We start from the raw sequence: 16591 nt of genomic DNA, 5'->3' as shown, positions 1-16591 counted from the left end.
CACTGTTCCCCATGCCCAATGAAGCTGCTCACCAGACTGATTAACTCTCAGGATTCACACCAGCCAGTTCTTTATCGGAAATGGTTTTATTTAAATATAAATATGTGTACAAAGGTACAAGCAACAACAGCTAATTTTTAGCAAATAAAATTCTTAATACATTATTAAAAGAATGAACAAACAAATGGCAATTAGTTGTGTTCCAAAACAGCATAGTAACTGCATTCAATGATTGATCAACAACTTAGACAAGAAAATCTGTGGACCCAAATAAATGAACCAAGATAGATACATATGTATATAAAGATACTTTACAATTGAGCAGCTTACACGCTGTACATTAAGGCTTATATAAAATATAAAAATAAAGACAAGCGATGATGTTTGCCTCCTCACTTTAAGTGATGTCTGTTCTCTCATCAGGCTGCCTGGTAACAGCTTTTTAGACAAATGGCAGTACAGGTGTCCATACTGAAACATCCAGGAATTGGAATGCAACCGGGCCAGGTGAAGAATGTCTCAAACATGAAATGGACATGAATATAAACGCTGAAGATTTTCACTAGACACATCATTTGCATGCAACAGAGAGAAAGTATGGGCTCAGCCATTGTACAGATACTTAGTGTTTCAGGGTAGTACTGTTTCTTGTAAACATATTGAGACAATTTGATTGAGTTGTAAAACTTGAGTGTATGGTCCACATTAGGACTGCCTTACACGTCTTTCCCCACCTGAGCCTGCTGAAGTTGACGCTGCATTCAAGTTTATTTCAAGTTCAAGATTGCCACCATTCCAAACCACCACTTTTGATTGTTCTGGTAATAGCCTACTCCTCATTACAATCAGAAAACAGTACCAGGGGTAAGACATTAGAATTCAGCCTCAGCCCCTGTTTTCCCCCTATAAAATTATCACCATCTTTGGGTTTTCATGGCCTTACCTTGTCCATCTTGGTACAACACACAGATAACATTTAGTCCCCCATTACAATGGAGGCTAAAATACACATTCTCTTCATATCTCGTTCTTTTATTTACCAGTACGCAACACTACTAAGTCCAACATGTTAGAGTTGTTATCAGAAGAAGCTCCAGGAATACAGCTCAGGCCAGAAGTATTCCACCGCTGATTAGACTCTTCATACAGTACAGTGCCTGTAGCACTTGTCGGTCAGTAGAGCTAGCCTGTTGTGCAGAATATAGTTTATGTCTGTCTCTGTGGATAGCTCAGTCTTTTGTTGATGATAGAGACACAAATGTGCTTAGAATTCCTTTCGCATGCCAACAAAACACCAAATGACAGACAACAATAGGTTGCTCATATCTGTTTTTTTCCTCAAATATGTCTTAGCTTGTCACATCTTCTTTCAAAGGATTTTAGAGGTCATGTTTGACATTTAGTGTTGACACAAAGTAAACTCTGGAAGGCAGGTAAACAGCTACCCCAGTCATTTTGGCCACCCAAATTCAGGAGATGAAATTGATTTATTTTCTAGTTGGCCCTTGCACTGACACAATATCTCCATAGTTTTGGGTGGTCATCATGTAGAGATAACCTGGTGAGGTATCACACTGTAATCATAAGTTTGACTTGAACATCACAATCTGCTGAATTATCCAGCCCAGGAGCTCCACAGTTAGCACTGTTGTAGATCCCTCAAACCATCACAACAAAGATTGGTTATCCCATAACCTAAATCACATCACTCCCTCCAAATACTGTCCAAACACATCCTTGAAGGACCGTCCAAGTAAAGAAAGTCTCTGTTCATGTTAGTCCAACCACACATGTATGTGGAGGTGACAATGGTTATCTATTCACTGCTCCTGTACTCTTCCTTTTTTTCCCAATTTCTTTGTCCAATCAAACATGCGTCTGCATACGTTGTGAGGGCCGGCCATAGTCAGACTGCTGGGAGGACACTTGTGAGGAGGCATAAGAGAAGCGAGACGAGCTGGACACCTTGCTGGCCTGATCTGATTGGTCATACGCATCCACCTTCTCATAGGAAGCAGGCTTAACATAGCTGGTGAAGGCGCGACCATAGGTAGCAGGTAGATAAGCAGAGCCACTGTAGACAGGATCAGTGGGATAAATGCTGGCTGGTTGGGCCGGCTGCTGTTGTGCAGCTTGCTGCTGTTCGTATGCGGTTCTGCCCGCTGTGGTGGTTGCGTATCGTTGGGAGAAGTCATAGATACGAGGCTGGGTGCCATGCTGACCGTACATGGGGCTGGGAGAGGGCAGCTGCGATGGAGTGTAGACCGGTCGAGAGTTGGGCACATATTCAGAGAATCCACTGCTGCGGATGTGGCGTTCTTCATGGCCACGGACATTGTAGTACCCATTGGTGGGGTCCTATGAGAAGGAGAGAGAAAATTAAATCATGAACTTTGCATAGTTCAGTATTATGTATAATAGATGAAAATAATGCATTCTTGCTGTTTTGGTTGTTCAAGAAAGTATTTTCAGTTTTACCTTGATGTCCGATCTCTCATCCTCCTCCTCTTCTAGGAGGTCACTGTGTTCTGTGCGTGACGTCCCAGGAGACTCACTGCTGTTTGGAGCCTGAGGAAAGACCAAGCATTTTTGAAGAATTATTAGGTTTTTGAATAAGAACAAAACAAACCCGAGTATTTCATTACAGTGTTAATGTGAATTTTCCCTAACCCCCCATAGACATATCTGGCATACAGAGACAGTGAACAAAGGAATTTACCATGGGCTCTTTGACATCTTCCTCATCATCATTGCCTCGTGTAGCATTGTGATCACTGTGAACAATCTGAACTCTGATGTCACTCTTGGAAAGACGAGTGCACCTTTTACCTATTGGGATTGAAAAAAAGAAGGGCTTTACTTTTACATAAAAAATGTATATCAAACATTCTGTTAAAAGTGTGAAACTGCACAAAAATTGAACAAAAACTGTTCAATTTTCAGCTCATGAATGAAAAAAAACTTAAATTTTAAAATAATTTTTGATCTGAAGAATTGGCTGTTGACCCTTTTGCCCATACTAACCATTGAGCTCACCTTTGCCTGTGTGCCTGCAGCAGAGGGAGACTAGAGTGATAACACAGATGAGCAGGACACAGCCTCCACCTACTGCTCCGCCAACAATTATCAACATAGGCAGGGCTTCTGTAACAAGAACAGTAAGAGAAGAAAAGTGTGCCATAAGGGGTGGGGGAAGATGGTTGTCAAGAGACAGGAAAGGATGAAAAGAGAGATTGTAGAGCATAAGCGTCAGTGTCAAGAACATGCAGATCAGAGCAACAGAAAGAAAGAGATCCATTCATTTATCTTGCTAATCCCAGAAACGTCAGCGCCTATATAAATTCATCTGCAGTAAGCCCTGCCCTGCTCACAGCTAGCGTATGCTCATTCGGGCAATCCAGCAACCCGCAGCCTGGCTATTGTCTCTAATCTCTCTGAAAGAAGGGTAACAAGGCCTGACATGCAATGAAGCAACAGACAGTAATCTAATTAGAGATTCCAGGAGATACCGCTGCCCATTTCTCTGGAGACCCCACTCTGCTACGTTGATGTAAATTACTGCCGAGGACCTTATTTTTGGTGTCTGCTGCAACAAAGGGCTTCCACTAGCATCAGTGTAGTAGTACGACTGCCTAATTTTAAGATCACTTAAAGGGTCTGCAGCTTGAGATGTTGAACTTGGCTCTGAGGCAGTGATAGAGAATATGATACCAACAGCAAACACATGTGGCTTCCTCTAATTGACTTTTTGTCCCCAATCAATATCTATGTTATGGGGCAAACATATTCATTAAAGGAACCATCTGCTGATTAAATCATATTGATTAGAGGAGTATAATTAAGATAAGCACAAGACAAGAGCACTGCTTCCACCTATTCTGGCCCCCTTTCACAGCAAGGATTGAGAGTATCACTATAACTTCTGTAGAGGGCTCTGGTGGGGATTATAACTCTTGTCAGTGTGTACCTTGCTCCTTCAGCATGACCAGGGCGGTGCCAGTGCCGAAGCGGTTCCAAGCAGTGCAGTTGTAGCGCAGCTGGAAATCCTGTGCCAGCGTCTCGGACAGCACCAGAGAAGACAGGACCCCATGGTCGCTGGTTACCGTCTGCACAGAGTAACGACCGGAGGAACCGGAGGACAGGCTCATGTCTCCAAAGGTCCACACCTGTTGAGAGGAGCAAGAGAAAAGACAACGGGGAGTAAGAAACCTTTCTATGAAGGATTCCTCACCGGTGAGCAAAGCAGAGGCCTGCACGGCTATATATCCTTAGATCCCTGCCTACCGCTGACTGAACACCAGTTTCTCTCTCTGTTCTGCTTTCTCTCTGCCGACCTCTAAGGTGCTCCGTAGCTGACACAGCTCACAGGCTCATGTTTAAGCTGCCTCCCACGTCTGCCCTGCAGGTGAGGCCTAAGGAGGGTTAGGTAGCTGCACTATGAAATAAGGCTCCTCTCTGCTGTCTCTAGCGCAAGGCCAGCAGGGCACCTGTCTCTCACTCCTCCTCACACCCTAATTATCCTCTCTCAGTCCAGCGTACGTTCAGCAGTTCAACAGGGTCAGCTGAGTGATGCCTCTTGGGCCACTAATTGAATGTGGTTTGGCTGAAACCTGCAGCAAGGCAGTCTCCCACAGCTTCCCCCAACTCGACTGTCTCTCCAGTCAACGTGTGTGCAATTAGAGCAGTGAATATGTGTGTGTGTGTGTGTGTGTGTGTGTGTGTGTGTGTGTGTGTGTGTGTGTGTGTGTGTGTGTGTGTGTGTGTTTGTTAGCGTGTGAAGAGGAGATGCGGGGGTGCAAAGGTGTGAAGGTGAGGTCAGGGGTAAAGCTACACTGAGTGAACCATCTCATATGGGTGTGGCTAGGAGGAACGTGGAGTATAAGCTCCCAAAACACAAGCGAATGACGCACAATACAAATAAGAGGCTCACTTACAATCTTATCAGGCGGGGGGCTGCTTCCCACCCGACACTCCAGCTTGCCCTTAGAGTGCTTGACAGCATGCTGCGTGGCCTCCGCTGTGATGATAGGAGGTCCTGGTGTGAAGAAAGAAAGACAGAGAGAGCAGAGAAATGGAAAAAGAAAAAAAAGGTATTTTGAAATACAGACCAACACCAAATTGTCAGAAATCAATTCTGATGTTACTTTTCAAAAATCTAAATATCTAAACAGTACAAGCAACCCTGCATACTCTGACTAGAAGACACTCACCATTTACAGTCAGAGTGACATCTCTTTCTGCAACTCCAATCCGGGGTACGATGGCCTTGCAGGTGTATGTTCCAGCATCTTCCTGGTTAACAGCCTTCAGCTGCAAGGTGTTGCCATTACTGAGTACCTAGTGAGAAATCCAGAGAGACAAGTCAGAAGTGTGTTGGAGACAGAGCGAGCAAGAAAGAGCGGGGAGAAAAAGGCAGACAAAAGGAGACTGGGACCTTTATCAGTGGCCCACTCATTGGGGAGGCAGCACAGAGGTGGGCTGACCATTGTAACAAATGCTGGTGGTTTGAGTTTAATTTCATTGTGAAGAGCTTTAATCACAGCATTAAGCACTCCAGCCACCGCTGAGTGACCGTGCTGCTGGGGAGATTGTTGTAATTAAACAGTGGGGACAGAACAGAGCATACTATGGTGTGAGTGGGCCCTAGCCTTTGGAGCTGCTACACTCACTCACTCCTTAGCTCATTGATCCTGTCATTCCATCAAGCTGTGATTAATCCATTTACCCCCGCTCCGTCCTCCTCTACCACCACCCACCCCTCCTACTCTCTCCATTTTTTTTTTTATTTCAACACACTTACAGAGTAACCCAATTAATCCATTACTCGTGGCTGTGTGAGGGACAGTGGCAGCGGGTGGATTAGAAAAATGCCAGCATGTTTTCCTCAGAGGGACTGAAAGCGTTCACTCTTTGAGATGACAGCATTGCTAACGCCATCCCGCAGCATTCTTTACTGGGGGTGTTTTCTCCAGCATCGCCTCAGAAATTACATTAATTGCCAGGAGAGAAGCTCCTATGGGATGTCCCCACTGATGGTGTGTGCGCTGAAAGACTTTTACCAGGATGATGTAAAGTGAAGGTGGAAATGTCCCATTTGTTCCACCTATGAAATTGACTTTGAGGAAATGGATACTCAAGTGCAGTCGGGCCTTTTTAATGTCTAAGAGGCAGAGATGCTGCTCTAAAAGTTGCAGCACATGTTGTAATTCTGTTAGTTTCAACCACACCTTGGCTTACTGATTGACTGATTGATCGATTGATTCAGTTAGAGTTATGACTGCATGGCATGTGCCATGATGATGCTGTATGAATCAGTGGACAGACAGTTTTCTGCCAGAGGCTTTAGCCCTCAGGGAGCATGAAGAGAGGAGGTGTTGAAGATTCAGCCTGAAAAAAAATGTGTGGGGGGAAAGTGTGAGGGAATCATGCCTCAAGGCCATGTGTGAACATTTCTCTCTGGAGGGATGGTGTTGAGGGATAGAATTGAGGCTCCACCAAGATAAAGTGGTGACTAGTGTTTGTTGCCTTACCACGCTGGAGCCCTGCTTGGTCCACGCCAGGGTCAGAGGAGGGTTTCCAGTCCATGCACAAGTAAAGGCTGCGTCCATCCCTATATCCACCGTCATTGGCTTGGGCTCCGACAGCAGTCTAGGGCCAACTAGGGTGAAGCAACACAGACAGCCAGTTACAATCAATAAGAGACTGCTTTTAAAATAACATACACCACGAGAAAATCCAAAAATACACAGCTTATAGCCACACTGTATGGAGTGTGTGCCTACAGTTAAACTCACATTGGACATCTACCAGGGTGCTGACATTGGTGCTGCCCACAGAGTTTGACACCTCACAGGAGACGGGGTCTGTGAAGTAAGAGTAGTCCACTGTCACCTCAAGGCTGTCCCCGTTTGCTTCAGAGATGGGAACTCCTCCTTTTGACCACCTGGGACAGATGAATAATCACATTATACAGTTGCATTAGTTCAGGGAAGGTACTTAGCCATGCGTAACAAAGTGGCTATTAGCTGATTCATGGCTTCTGCCAATCACAATCAAATGCTGCCAATCAAGCAGTCCATTTACCCCAGTGAACCTACTGAACACTTGCATGCTTATACTGCTTTCTTGACATCTTTACACTGGTTGGCATGTCTGTAACATATAATATCTGATATGATTGTAGTGCATCACCACCTTGGCATGGTTGCAGGATCAGATTGAAAAAATTGAGATTAAAATTATATTATGGATGGGTACCTGTATCCAGTGATTTCCGGATTGGCCGAGGCAGAGCAGATGAAGAGAACCTTGGCTCCCTCAGTCACAGTCTGAGGCTGGACTGATAGGGTCACTGAAGGAGGGTCTGTGAGGAAGAAAACCTTTATGTTACTGACCAATGTATGACGAAGGACTTCATTGGATTTTGTAATCTTATTGGTACCATGCACCTTTTAACAGTGCAACAGAAGTAAATGTGCTTTACAGGTCACTGTATGTAGCATGTACTCTGCAACAGTAATGTGATATTTTGGTCGTCTATTTGGTCTTCATAGGAAAGCTGATGCTGGGACACTCACGTTGGACATTTATAGTGACCGATGTCTGTCGTCCAGCAGGGGCGGCTGGGTTAAGAACCCTGCAGGTGTAGGTGCGTCCAGAGTCGCTATCCTCAGGGATGATTGGAAGCATACTCACAGCCGCCTCCCTCTTTCCATCCTCCATTGGTGTCTGTAGAGTTGCACAACAAAACAGGGTAACTGTTAGATGCTTCTGGGGTTCCGAGCAACAGTTTACAAACTGTACTTTTAAAGAGGGACTACATTACATTCGAGTAAAACTGAACATCAGCTCAGTGTTGCACAAGCAAGTCACTTGCCATTTGTGATCGCACCACTTAGGAATATCTCTATGACACTGCAGGTCTTATTTCTTCATGTGTGAGGCATTAAAATTGCCATCCTGTTCTTTGGCATGGCAGTTAAATCATATATTTTATGATGCAGCAGGGGATATTGTGCTGTTCCCACATTTCTGAGAGTGTTCCCCGTCAGCGCTCCTTGTTTGTCATCATCTTTTAAATCTATTTACTGCTCACAGAAATCAATACGCCTAAGTGAGGAAAGGTGTAGATTCTGAGGATATGGCTCACTGCTCTCTCACTTTCTCCCTCTCTTCCTAGCACACACACACACACACACACACACACACACACACACACACACACACACACACAAACAAACACACAAACACACACAAGGAAGAAAAAAACTGTGATGGCCAAGGTGCCTGTGTATCTGTTTTTTTTGGGTGGTGACAGTGAGGAAGAAGTGTCACACATCTTTGGGAAAGAGCAAGGGCAAGATGAGCCTTTTCCCTGGACAGCCAAATCAATGGACGCAGGCTTTCACTTCCTCAGCCAGACACACAAAAAGCGTTTTTATGCTAGATCAAATCACTTCACTCCCTGTCACCACCCCTTACTCGGACAAAGCTTTCTCTTTGCCCAGTCTCGCTTCTTAATGTTGGGATTCTCTCTGTTTTTCACACAGCTATCTCTCTAGATAACTCTATATTCTTTTTTCCCTGTATTCCTCTTTTCCTCTCCTCTCCTCTCATCTCCACTCCCCCCTCCCTCCTCCAATCCTCTTCCCTCCCCTCTCACTGCAGGCTCTCGCCTCCTTAAATGTGGCGTTTAGCGTCGTTTAGCGTGGTCAGAGAGCATGAAAAATGTGACACTTTCCCAGCCGTGGCTGGCTTACGCTCCGGCGCATCTCCATTGTGTTTCTGCATTGTTGTGGGTGATTTCTTCTCTGCAGAAACTCTACTGTATGAAACACTCATGCCTGTCTGAGCTTTGGCATGCTCCAGTTATGCTGTAGTGTCGCTGCATTAGCGAGCAAAGGGGGGTGGAGGGGGTAAGCGAGTGAGGGGGGAGGCAGAGCGGGAGGCAGAGGAGGAGGTGGGGTGGGTGGGGGGTGGGGGGGTCAGGCTGGAGTGAAAATGGGAGGGGGACTGCAGAGAGTGAGTGAACAAATCTTGCAAGAGAAGGGTGGCGATAGAAAAAAAAACTGAGACCATGGACAAAACAAGAGAAAAATAAAAGAGATATGGAAGAAAAAGAGGAGTATTATACCCTAAGAGAAAATATTTCTGTTTTGAATAGCTTTGCATTATTTCTGCCCGCTCTTACATTTTGCAATATTGTGTTAGTGATTGGGTATAGATCTGTTTTTACTGTACCTTGGAATAAATTGCAGACTCCATGACCTCTCCATCTCTATACCACGTGATCTCAGCAGCAGGTTTGGCTCCCGAGGCTTTGCAGGTGAGGTTGTGTGGTGTGTGGGCCTTAAGACGTACAACAGGGCCGCCTTCCACCACAGGGTCTGAAGGAGGAACTGTAAAGCAGAACAAACATACCACTCAAAACAAAAAAACTCATTACAGCTCCAGGCTAGCACAGAGCCACAAAGAGGTAATACTGATATTGAGCTTGCTGTTGCTCTTAGCTCAGCATCAATATATCGCAACAGAAAACGAAGCAAACAATATCTCCTTATGGCCATGTGTCTGTTTAACAAGGTGTAGTTTCAGACAGGAGAAAAGACCAAGAACAGTTGTCATTTGGAAAAAAAACAGACTCAACCTTATTTATTTCCTTTCTTGGGACTAGCATTATTACTCTATTTGCTCTTACTGTTGCAGAGTGATGTTTCAACTGAATTGCTTATTTGTTCATTTATTTGCATGGTTTCGCACGCACCACTGGCAAGCCAAGCGTGCCACCCCTGATGAAGGCGTCTATCTCCCCAACCAATAAGAGAAGGCGTAAACATGGGGTTTGTGCTGGCCTTTCTCGCTCCCTCCACCGAACCAATTTCACTGTGTGTATCTGAATTGTCAGAGGTCCTTCCGCTGCCGCGGCACGGACACTAATGGAATCCGAGTGCTAGGTGATTTTAATTTCCATGCCGATTCCCCTGACTGCACTCCCGCCGTTGACTCCTTTGACTGTGCAGGATTGCTTTGGTCTCATCTGGCCACACTGATTTACACACACACACACACAAACACACATACGCAGAAAAAGCCCCCATCTCTCTTTTAGACTCCTTATGTCCACACATAAACTTCGGTTCCTGAGCGATGCAGCTGATTTCATGTATATGTTTATGGAAGGCATATACTGTTCATGAACCACATGCCTTGGTCTTTTAGAGCGCATTTAATGTAGAATAGCAGTTCTATCAACTTTCTTTGCTGCCTCCACGTGGGCAATTTTATGGCTGTGTGTGGGCATGTGATGACCGCACTCCTTTGTGCTGCTCTGTGCAACTTTGACAGTGACACACAGAAGGTGGGCCGATGAACACAGGTGAGCTCTCTGAATCTATTCATTTAGTTGAAATGTTCCTACATACCACTTGTGATCTCAGTCTGCTTGCCTTTCCATGGCAACCCTATATGTGCAGTTCACCACCCTACCTCAATGAACAACACACCTTAATGGCAACACATAGATTTGAGGACGACAGGCTCTGTGGTGTAAGCTTTACATTGTGTTGTAGTTCTTGCTTGTAAGTGAATGTATGGACAATTGACAGAATTAATTAATGAGTGATATTCCTTTGCATTCCACCAGATGCCAGCAGTGCTTTGCCGATTTCAATTCCCACAAGACCTGGCCCTGCTCCCCCTCCACCTCTGAACGTCTGTGTGAAGAAGTAGATCACTCACATCATGTTAATGTAAAAACCGACTTGCGGTTGACAAATGTTGTGGCTCACTGTAAAATGTGCTAACTGTGCAGACCCTGACTTTCAAGCAACTACGCAAGTCATTTGTGACTGCAGCAATCACATTATCCTAGACGTCCACAGTCTTGATTACTGCTACTGAGAGCAGAGCGGTTTCCTTTTTTTTTCTAGCTGAATCTCTTGGCTGAGCCTTGCTTTGGTTGAATTATACTTTCTGGACATGATTTCTACCAGGAAAGTAGATTCACAATGGGGTTAACTTTGAGTGAGAGACTGTTTTATGAATTGCAAATCACTTGTGGAGTGTTGATGTATTTTTTATTTGTCTATGATAAGTTGGGTTTTGAATGTGATTATCTTTTGTGTATTGTACATGTGTTATCTCTATACTTGTCCACATGCTTCTATGTTTTGTGATGAAGACACTCCCCTGATTGTTCCCAAACGCTGCCAGCCTGCAGGCCTTGGCACGAGGGCTGGCTGTGAGGATCATGCATGAGCTGTGTATCTTACCTAGTACAGTGAGCTTGGCACGGTGGGAGCGCAGTGCCGCCTGTGTAGCCTGACACTCATACACCGCATCATCCGCCAACTCTGCCGAATCGATCAGCAAGCTGTGCTCGCCTGATAGCGGGTCGCCCATTAAAGAATAGCGCGTCCAGCCTGCGTGAAGCCAGCAGAGAGAATAGAGTCAGAGACAAACAAACCAGCCAGCAAAAAAACATAATGAAAGGACTATAAAATGAACAGACTTGTTCCTTGAACAAAGGCGAGAGAAACGTGGCAAGGCTCTGTAAGACGCAAATGAAAGAAAGCAGCACCTCACTGGGCTAGGAATTGAGCTGTTGTGTTAGCACAGCAGCGTGAGGCTGGAAATGCAACACGTGAGAAAGCTGCTGCATGAGGAGCCTGTCCTTTAAACACAGACACAATAAAGATGGGGTGGCTAAGGTCAAGAGGAAGCCTCTCCACCTTCTCTCTAGTCTGCCACACATTTAAATGTCAGTGCGTGACAAAAGCCAATTGATTATCTACCGTCCTACAAGACCCTTAAAATGCTAAGCAACAAATTAAAGTTTGCTGTGTGCAGCAGTAGCCGACCTGTCTGCGGTACATTGTTCTCTAAACATTAATTTGCGTAAAACTCCAACGTTTGACAGAGAGAGACTTGGTTTCTAATGAGACTTGGCATTGATCACAGCAAGACAGACAGAGACAGAGAGAGCAATAAACACAGAGAAAGCAGCAAGGAAAAGTAGGAGGGAAACAGACAGACAGATATAAGAGGTCAGTGATAATACCTGGTAAGTCTCTCTCTCCACCAAGTGCCAGGCCATCTTTGGTCCACTGTACCATTCCCCGATAACCCACAATGACACAGGGTAGAGTCACTGACTGGCCAGATACGACCACCTGGTCCTGGGGCTGCTGGGAGAAGTAAGCTGCTTGGGTGGCTGCTGGGAGAAAAGAGAGAAAGCATGATGTGAATACAACATCTCTTAGAATTCACATTTCCATCATGGTAGATGGACAATTCATACTGAAATTCACAAAATAGCTATAAAATGTACGTAAAATACTGCAAATGACATTTCAGGGAATGCCTTGGCAGTACATTTCTGCAGTGCCAGCAGACGTGTAGAAAAGTAAAACTTGTACTGTAAGGGGTATAAAAAAGTATGTAAGAGAGCAGACTCCCATGAACTGGTCTGCACTCTTGTGGCACTTGCTGAGAGCATGGACAAGGCTGCAATGTGTGAAAATATTATTTTTTCCCCCCTATAAATGTGGCTTCTAAGAGGAAGAGTCAGCTGCGCCTCATAACTTATTTAACTCTTTCCCAAGACCATATGGTTATAAGCTCGCTGACATGAAGCAAACACACTTCTGGGGAGAAAAATCTGCCACTCTTTCAGTGTGCTTTTTGTAAAAATGGATGTTAAACAATCAAAACTCCATTAAAGTTCCCAGGGGACTCATCCGTTTGAGCCTGCTGAAAGTCACAGGAGACACCTGCCGCCGTTCCGCTGCTGTGTTTAAGTACGGCACACAGTCTCACAGGATTGGCTGGCCTGCCTTCACACGCATACAGAAACACAGCGTGAATATGGATCCATGGTTCCAACTGTTTGTGCCACTATGCTAAAGATTGAGTATTACAAACCCTACTGGCAGGGGAAGATGGCAACACTCCAGAGGTAACTAATCCGTAGGGGAAGGTAGGAGGAGAGGGAGAAAGACAGTTGGTTGGTTATCTAAGTGGGGTGTCTATGTGAGTCGGGAAGAGGACTTAAAAAAAACCTTCCCTCATTCTCCTTCTCTCTCTCTTTGTTGCTCAGTGGAGAATGGAAGGGAAGGGGGACAGAGGAAGATAAAGAGGGTTCTATTCAGGCAGTGCTAAGCCCCCCCTGAACTGCTTCTCTTGGTGGGAGCGCTTAAACAGACAGGGTTGCCCCCCCTCCCAGCAAAGAAAGCTGCTGAAAGGAGGGCAACATACGGCGGCCAGAGACGCGCTATTGTCCCCTTGTCCCTCTCTTTTAATAGGCCTCTTCATTTCCAATCAATCCTGCTAAATGCAAGTTTAATAGCTTTTCAATAGCAGCTTTTCCCCCCAGAGGGTAGCTGGGATTTTCTCTCTCTCTTTCTCTCACCCCTTTTCTCTTTGCACGTCTCTTCCCCCCTCTTTCTCACTCCGTTCTCTCTAGTTTTTCTTTCTTTTTGAACGGGGGGCTTCCGAGGTTGTTGGCAGTGTTTATTCCACACTCAATTATCCACTTCATCTCTGGGTGCACCATGGACTGAACCCTGCCCCTTGCCTCCCCTCTCCCTTTGCACCACCCTGCCTCTGTCTCCCAACAGCACAATTAAAGCCGCCAAACAGTGAGTTCATCAGGAACGTGAGTTCTCCATGGCTCAGACTGTTGTGCTTCTGAATAACTGCCTCAAAACTCATTTTCACCATGCGCCCATTCTCTCTTACTCTCCATCTAGGGCAAAAAAGATGCTAATAGATAGTTGAACAGAAAAAAAAAGATCAGAGAACAATGCATGTTAGCTCCCCAATAATGTCTCCTTCTACATAATTTTTCAAGTGTTTGAAAAGCCTATCGAGCTGTGGATGCAAACAGGTAGGCTGTATGTGTGTCACGCACTGTAGATCAAAAGAGGCCAATTTAAGAGCGTCAATGAGAAGTGAAACGTCTTCTAGCTCAGGCTATTAGGCATTTAGCGAAGGCTGGCATTTTCCCATCATACCGTCAGAAATGCTGTTTTTACAGTCTGTCTGCCTGTCCCTAACATTCTGCCTTTATGAGCTATTGAGCGTTTTCATATGCCTCCCCGTGCAGAGCGATTTGGGGATTTTCCTCTTTGTACTTGCAACAGTACAAACATTGATTGCAATTAAGTATCTTGCCCAGAGTATCTAAATGTTTACAATGGGTAATAATTCACTGCATTGGTTGATTGTTCAGATGGATTACATGCATTGAATTGTTTCTCTTTACCTCACCCACATACAATTTCTCATGCTCACATATGGCAATTAACGCCATGTGCACTCACACATTCAAATGCGGGCATATAAATATAGACTACAGAGTATGTGCTGTAGCGAATGTCTTCACACCATATGAGTGATTCATTGCTCTCCAGATCCCTTATTGAAAATGCTCAACAGAACATCTCGACTGGCTAATGACTCATGCCAGATTCCTTTAATTCCTCCTTGCTGAATTAGACAATTCTTTGACGGTGTATTAGCAGCTTAATTACATGAATACATTTCTGACGGGGAGAGAGGGAGGAACAGAACCAGACAAAGAAACGGTGGAGCAGAGGCAGTCAGAAGAAGTAGGGAGCTGTGGGTGTGAAGAGGCTTGTTCTTGGTGTGCTGCAGCGTCACGCACACACATGCATGTACACAAACACCACACAACACCATAGCTTTCAGTGTTTTCACCAGACTCAAAATGAGGAGCTTGTCTTTTGGCAACTGAATCACATTGGAAAAGAAAGATATGAATCCCCTTGAAAACCCGACATTTCTGCAGTAGATGTAGGTTTATTTACCATGTCGCCTTGAATGTTACGCAGGTAAATATGTACAGTGAAGATTAGTTGTACCACATGTGGTGTGCTTAATGTTACTTTAAAGGCAGTTAAATTTTAGATATACAAGTCCTCATCACAAAAAAATGCAACCTATACTCAGTTCCTTACCTTTCCTATATGTGTGTGTGTGTGTGTGTGTGTGTGTGTGCGTGTGTGTGCGCGTGTGCTTTTCCATCCCCCAGTAACAAGGTCAAAACACATTTGGCCTGATACATTTTAATCCGGATTTCTCAAAATGGAATATCATTTCACGCCACTGGATGCACATGGGGCTAAGTTTATGTGTGTGTGTGCATTTGTGCGAGCTCAGTGTGTGTTTGTCTAAAAATGTGCCATATATGTTTATGTCTGTCTCTGTGTGTGTGTGTGTGTGTGTGTGTGTGTGTGTGTGTGTGTGTGTGTGTGTGTGTGTGTGTGCTTCTAAACGTGTGAATGAATGTGGAGGGTGGGGCAGTGTTAATAGGGAAAGCAACTTGTCAGGCACCGGAGGGCACATTTAGCAGTTACTTTGACACAGTGACTTTGCTGTTTCTGTCACATGGTCGGAGTTAAGTGCAAAGCAGCCTCTCCGACTTGGACACAACCTATTAAAGAGCTTTGCGTCGACCCTGGCACTGCCTGCACTCTTTCTCCTTCATCTGAACTGATAGGGATACACTCACATCAGGAAGGATCAGGAAGAGATGGACAGATGTCAGCAATGATCCGTCCACCACTGGACATCTGCCTTGATAGAATTAGAACCAGTGACTATGTGTGTGCATGTGTGTGTGTGTGTGTGTGTGTGTGTGTGTGTGTGTGTGTACTGAAAATCTGAATGTGTAAGTGCCGACCATGATGCTACAGACTGAGAAAGATAATGGCACTGTAGATGACCTTTAGATAAAATGTGGATCTAACACACACAGTACAATGCATTTACTACCAAGTTACCACAGTCATAATCTGTTACGCCATATTGGTAATCTGACAAAAAATAAAAATAAACAGCATTCCAGGCCATAAACCAATTTAACCCAGCATCCAAAAAGTCAGATCCTTCAAATAAAACATAAACGTCAGACTCTCTTGTTTGTAACAGCTCATGCGATGCACTCTGTCCATTTCCCCGTGTTTTACAATGACACTCAACTGCATATGTTCATTCACTCTAAGAGGCTCCGAGCTGCGTTTCGCAAAGAGTCCCTATTTTAGTCCTGATTTTATTCCATGTCCTCATTCCCATCCAGTGCAAAGAGTGCAACATCCAGTCCTGTGGGGTCTATAAATATAAGTGCTCTCAACTTGACTGGACAATTTGGTGTGTGCAGTAATAATTCAAAATGTTAAAAAAAATACAGCCAAATATCTACTTGCTTTTTTGCCCCAGTGGTGGATGCAGAATCCTGCACCCAGCTGGTGTGAGTTTTCCACATAAAAAGAGCCAGAAAGGAGAAAATGAGGAGGAAAAACAGACAAAAAAAAAAAAAACTCATAGCACAAAACAAGGCAATTGGCAAAAAAGTGTCAAGCTTGGAATAAACAACCCCTTCCCCCAAATGCCATCCATTGTGCCTTGTCTAGATAAGGCTTCTAAATCGGGCTGGAAAATGCAAGCTCCATTTCTCTCTGTATGGAATTATTATCCCTTTGTTTTGAGTCAGGCTCTTTTGTCTTCCCCTTCCTGTGTGTGTGTGCTTGTGTGTGTGTGTGTGTGTGTGTGTGTGTGTGTGTGTATACAA

At 44.7% G+C, this 16591-nt stretch overlaps 1 protein-coding gene across 3 annotated transcripts in view; it reads right to left on the bottom strand.

The window, feature by feature from the left end:
• Nucleotides 1–67: 67 nt before the first annotated feature.
• Nucleotides 68–16591, bottom strand: part of kirrel3l (kirre like nephrin family adhesion molecule 3, like) — a 33010-nt gene continuing 16486 nt past the window's right edge. Inside the window, exons 2-15 of one of the 3 annotated variants that reach the window (XM_051405560.1) lie at nt 12059–12211; nt 11271–11420; nt 9241–9398; nt 7578–7728; nt 7258–7363; nt 6795–6943; nt 6531–6658; nt 5211–5337; nt 4935–5035; nt 3968–4166; nt 3025–3144; nt 2720–2829; nt 2479–2568; nt 68–2358 (exon numbers count right to left, since the gene is read on the bottom strand). In XM_051405560.1, the coding sequence (XP_051261520.1) occupies nt 1867–2358; nt 2479–2568; nt 2720–2829; nt 3025–3144; nt 3968–4166; nt 4935–5035; nt 5211–5337; nt 6531–6658; nt 6795–6943; nt 7258–7363; nt 7578–7728; nt 9241–9398; nt 11271–11420; nt 12059–12211 (2234 nt within the window). In that variant the 3' untranslated portion in view covers nt 68–1866. Of the gene's footprint in view, nt 2359–2478; nt 2569–2719; nt 2830–3024; nt 3145–3967; nt 4167–4934; nt 5036–5210; nt 5338–6530; nt 6659–6794; nt 6944–7257; nt 7364–7577; nt 7729–9240; nt 9399–11270; nt 11421–12058; nt 12215–16591 lie in introns of all 3 variants that reach the window. The other 2 variants (XM_051405559.1, XM_051405561.1) reach the window with 2 other exon arrangements.

This window comes from Dicentrarchus labrax, unplaced genomic scaffold (genome assembly GCF_905237075.1).
Source record: "Dicentrarchus labrax unplaced genomic scaffold, dlabrax2021, whole genome shotgun sequence".
NCBI classification, from domain to species: Eukaryota; Metazoa; Chordata; class Actinopteri; family Moronidae; genus Dicentrarchus; species Dicentrarchus labrax.
The sequence above is the reverse complement of the archived record's forward strand: the minus strand, read 5'-3'. Positions and strand labels throughout refer to the sequence as shown.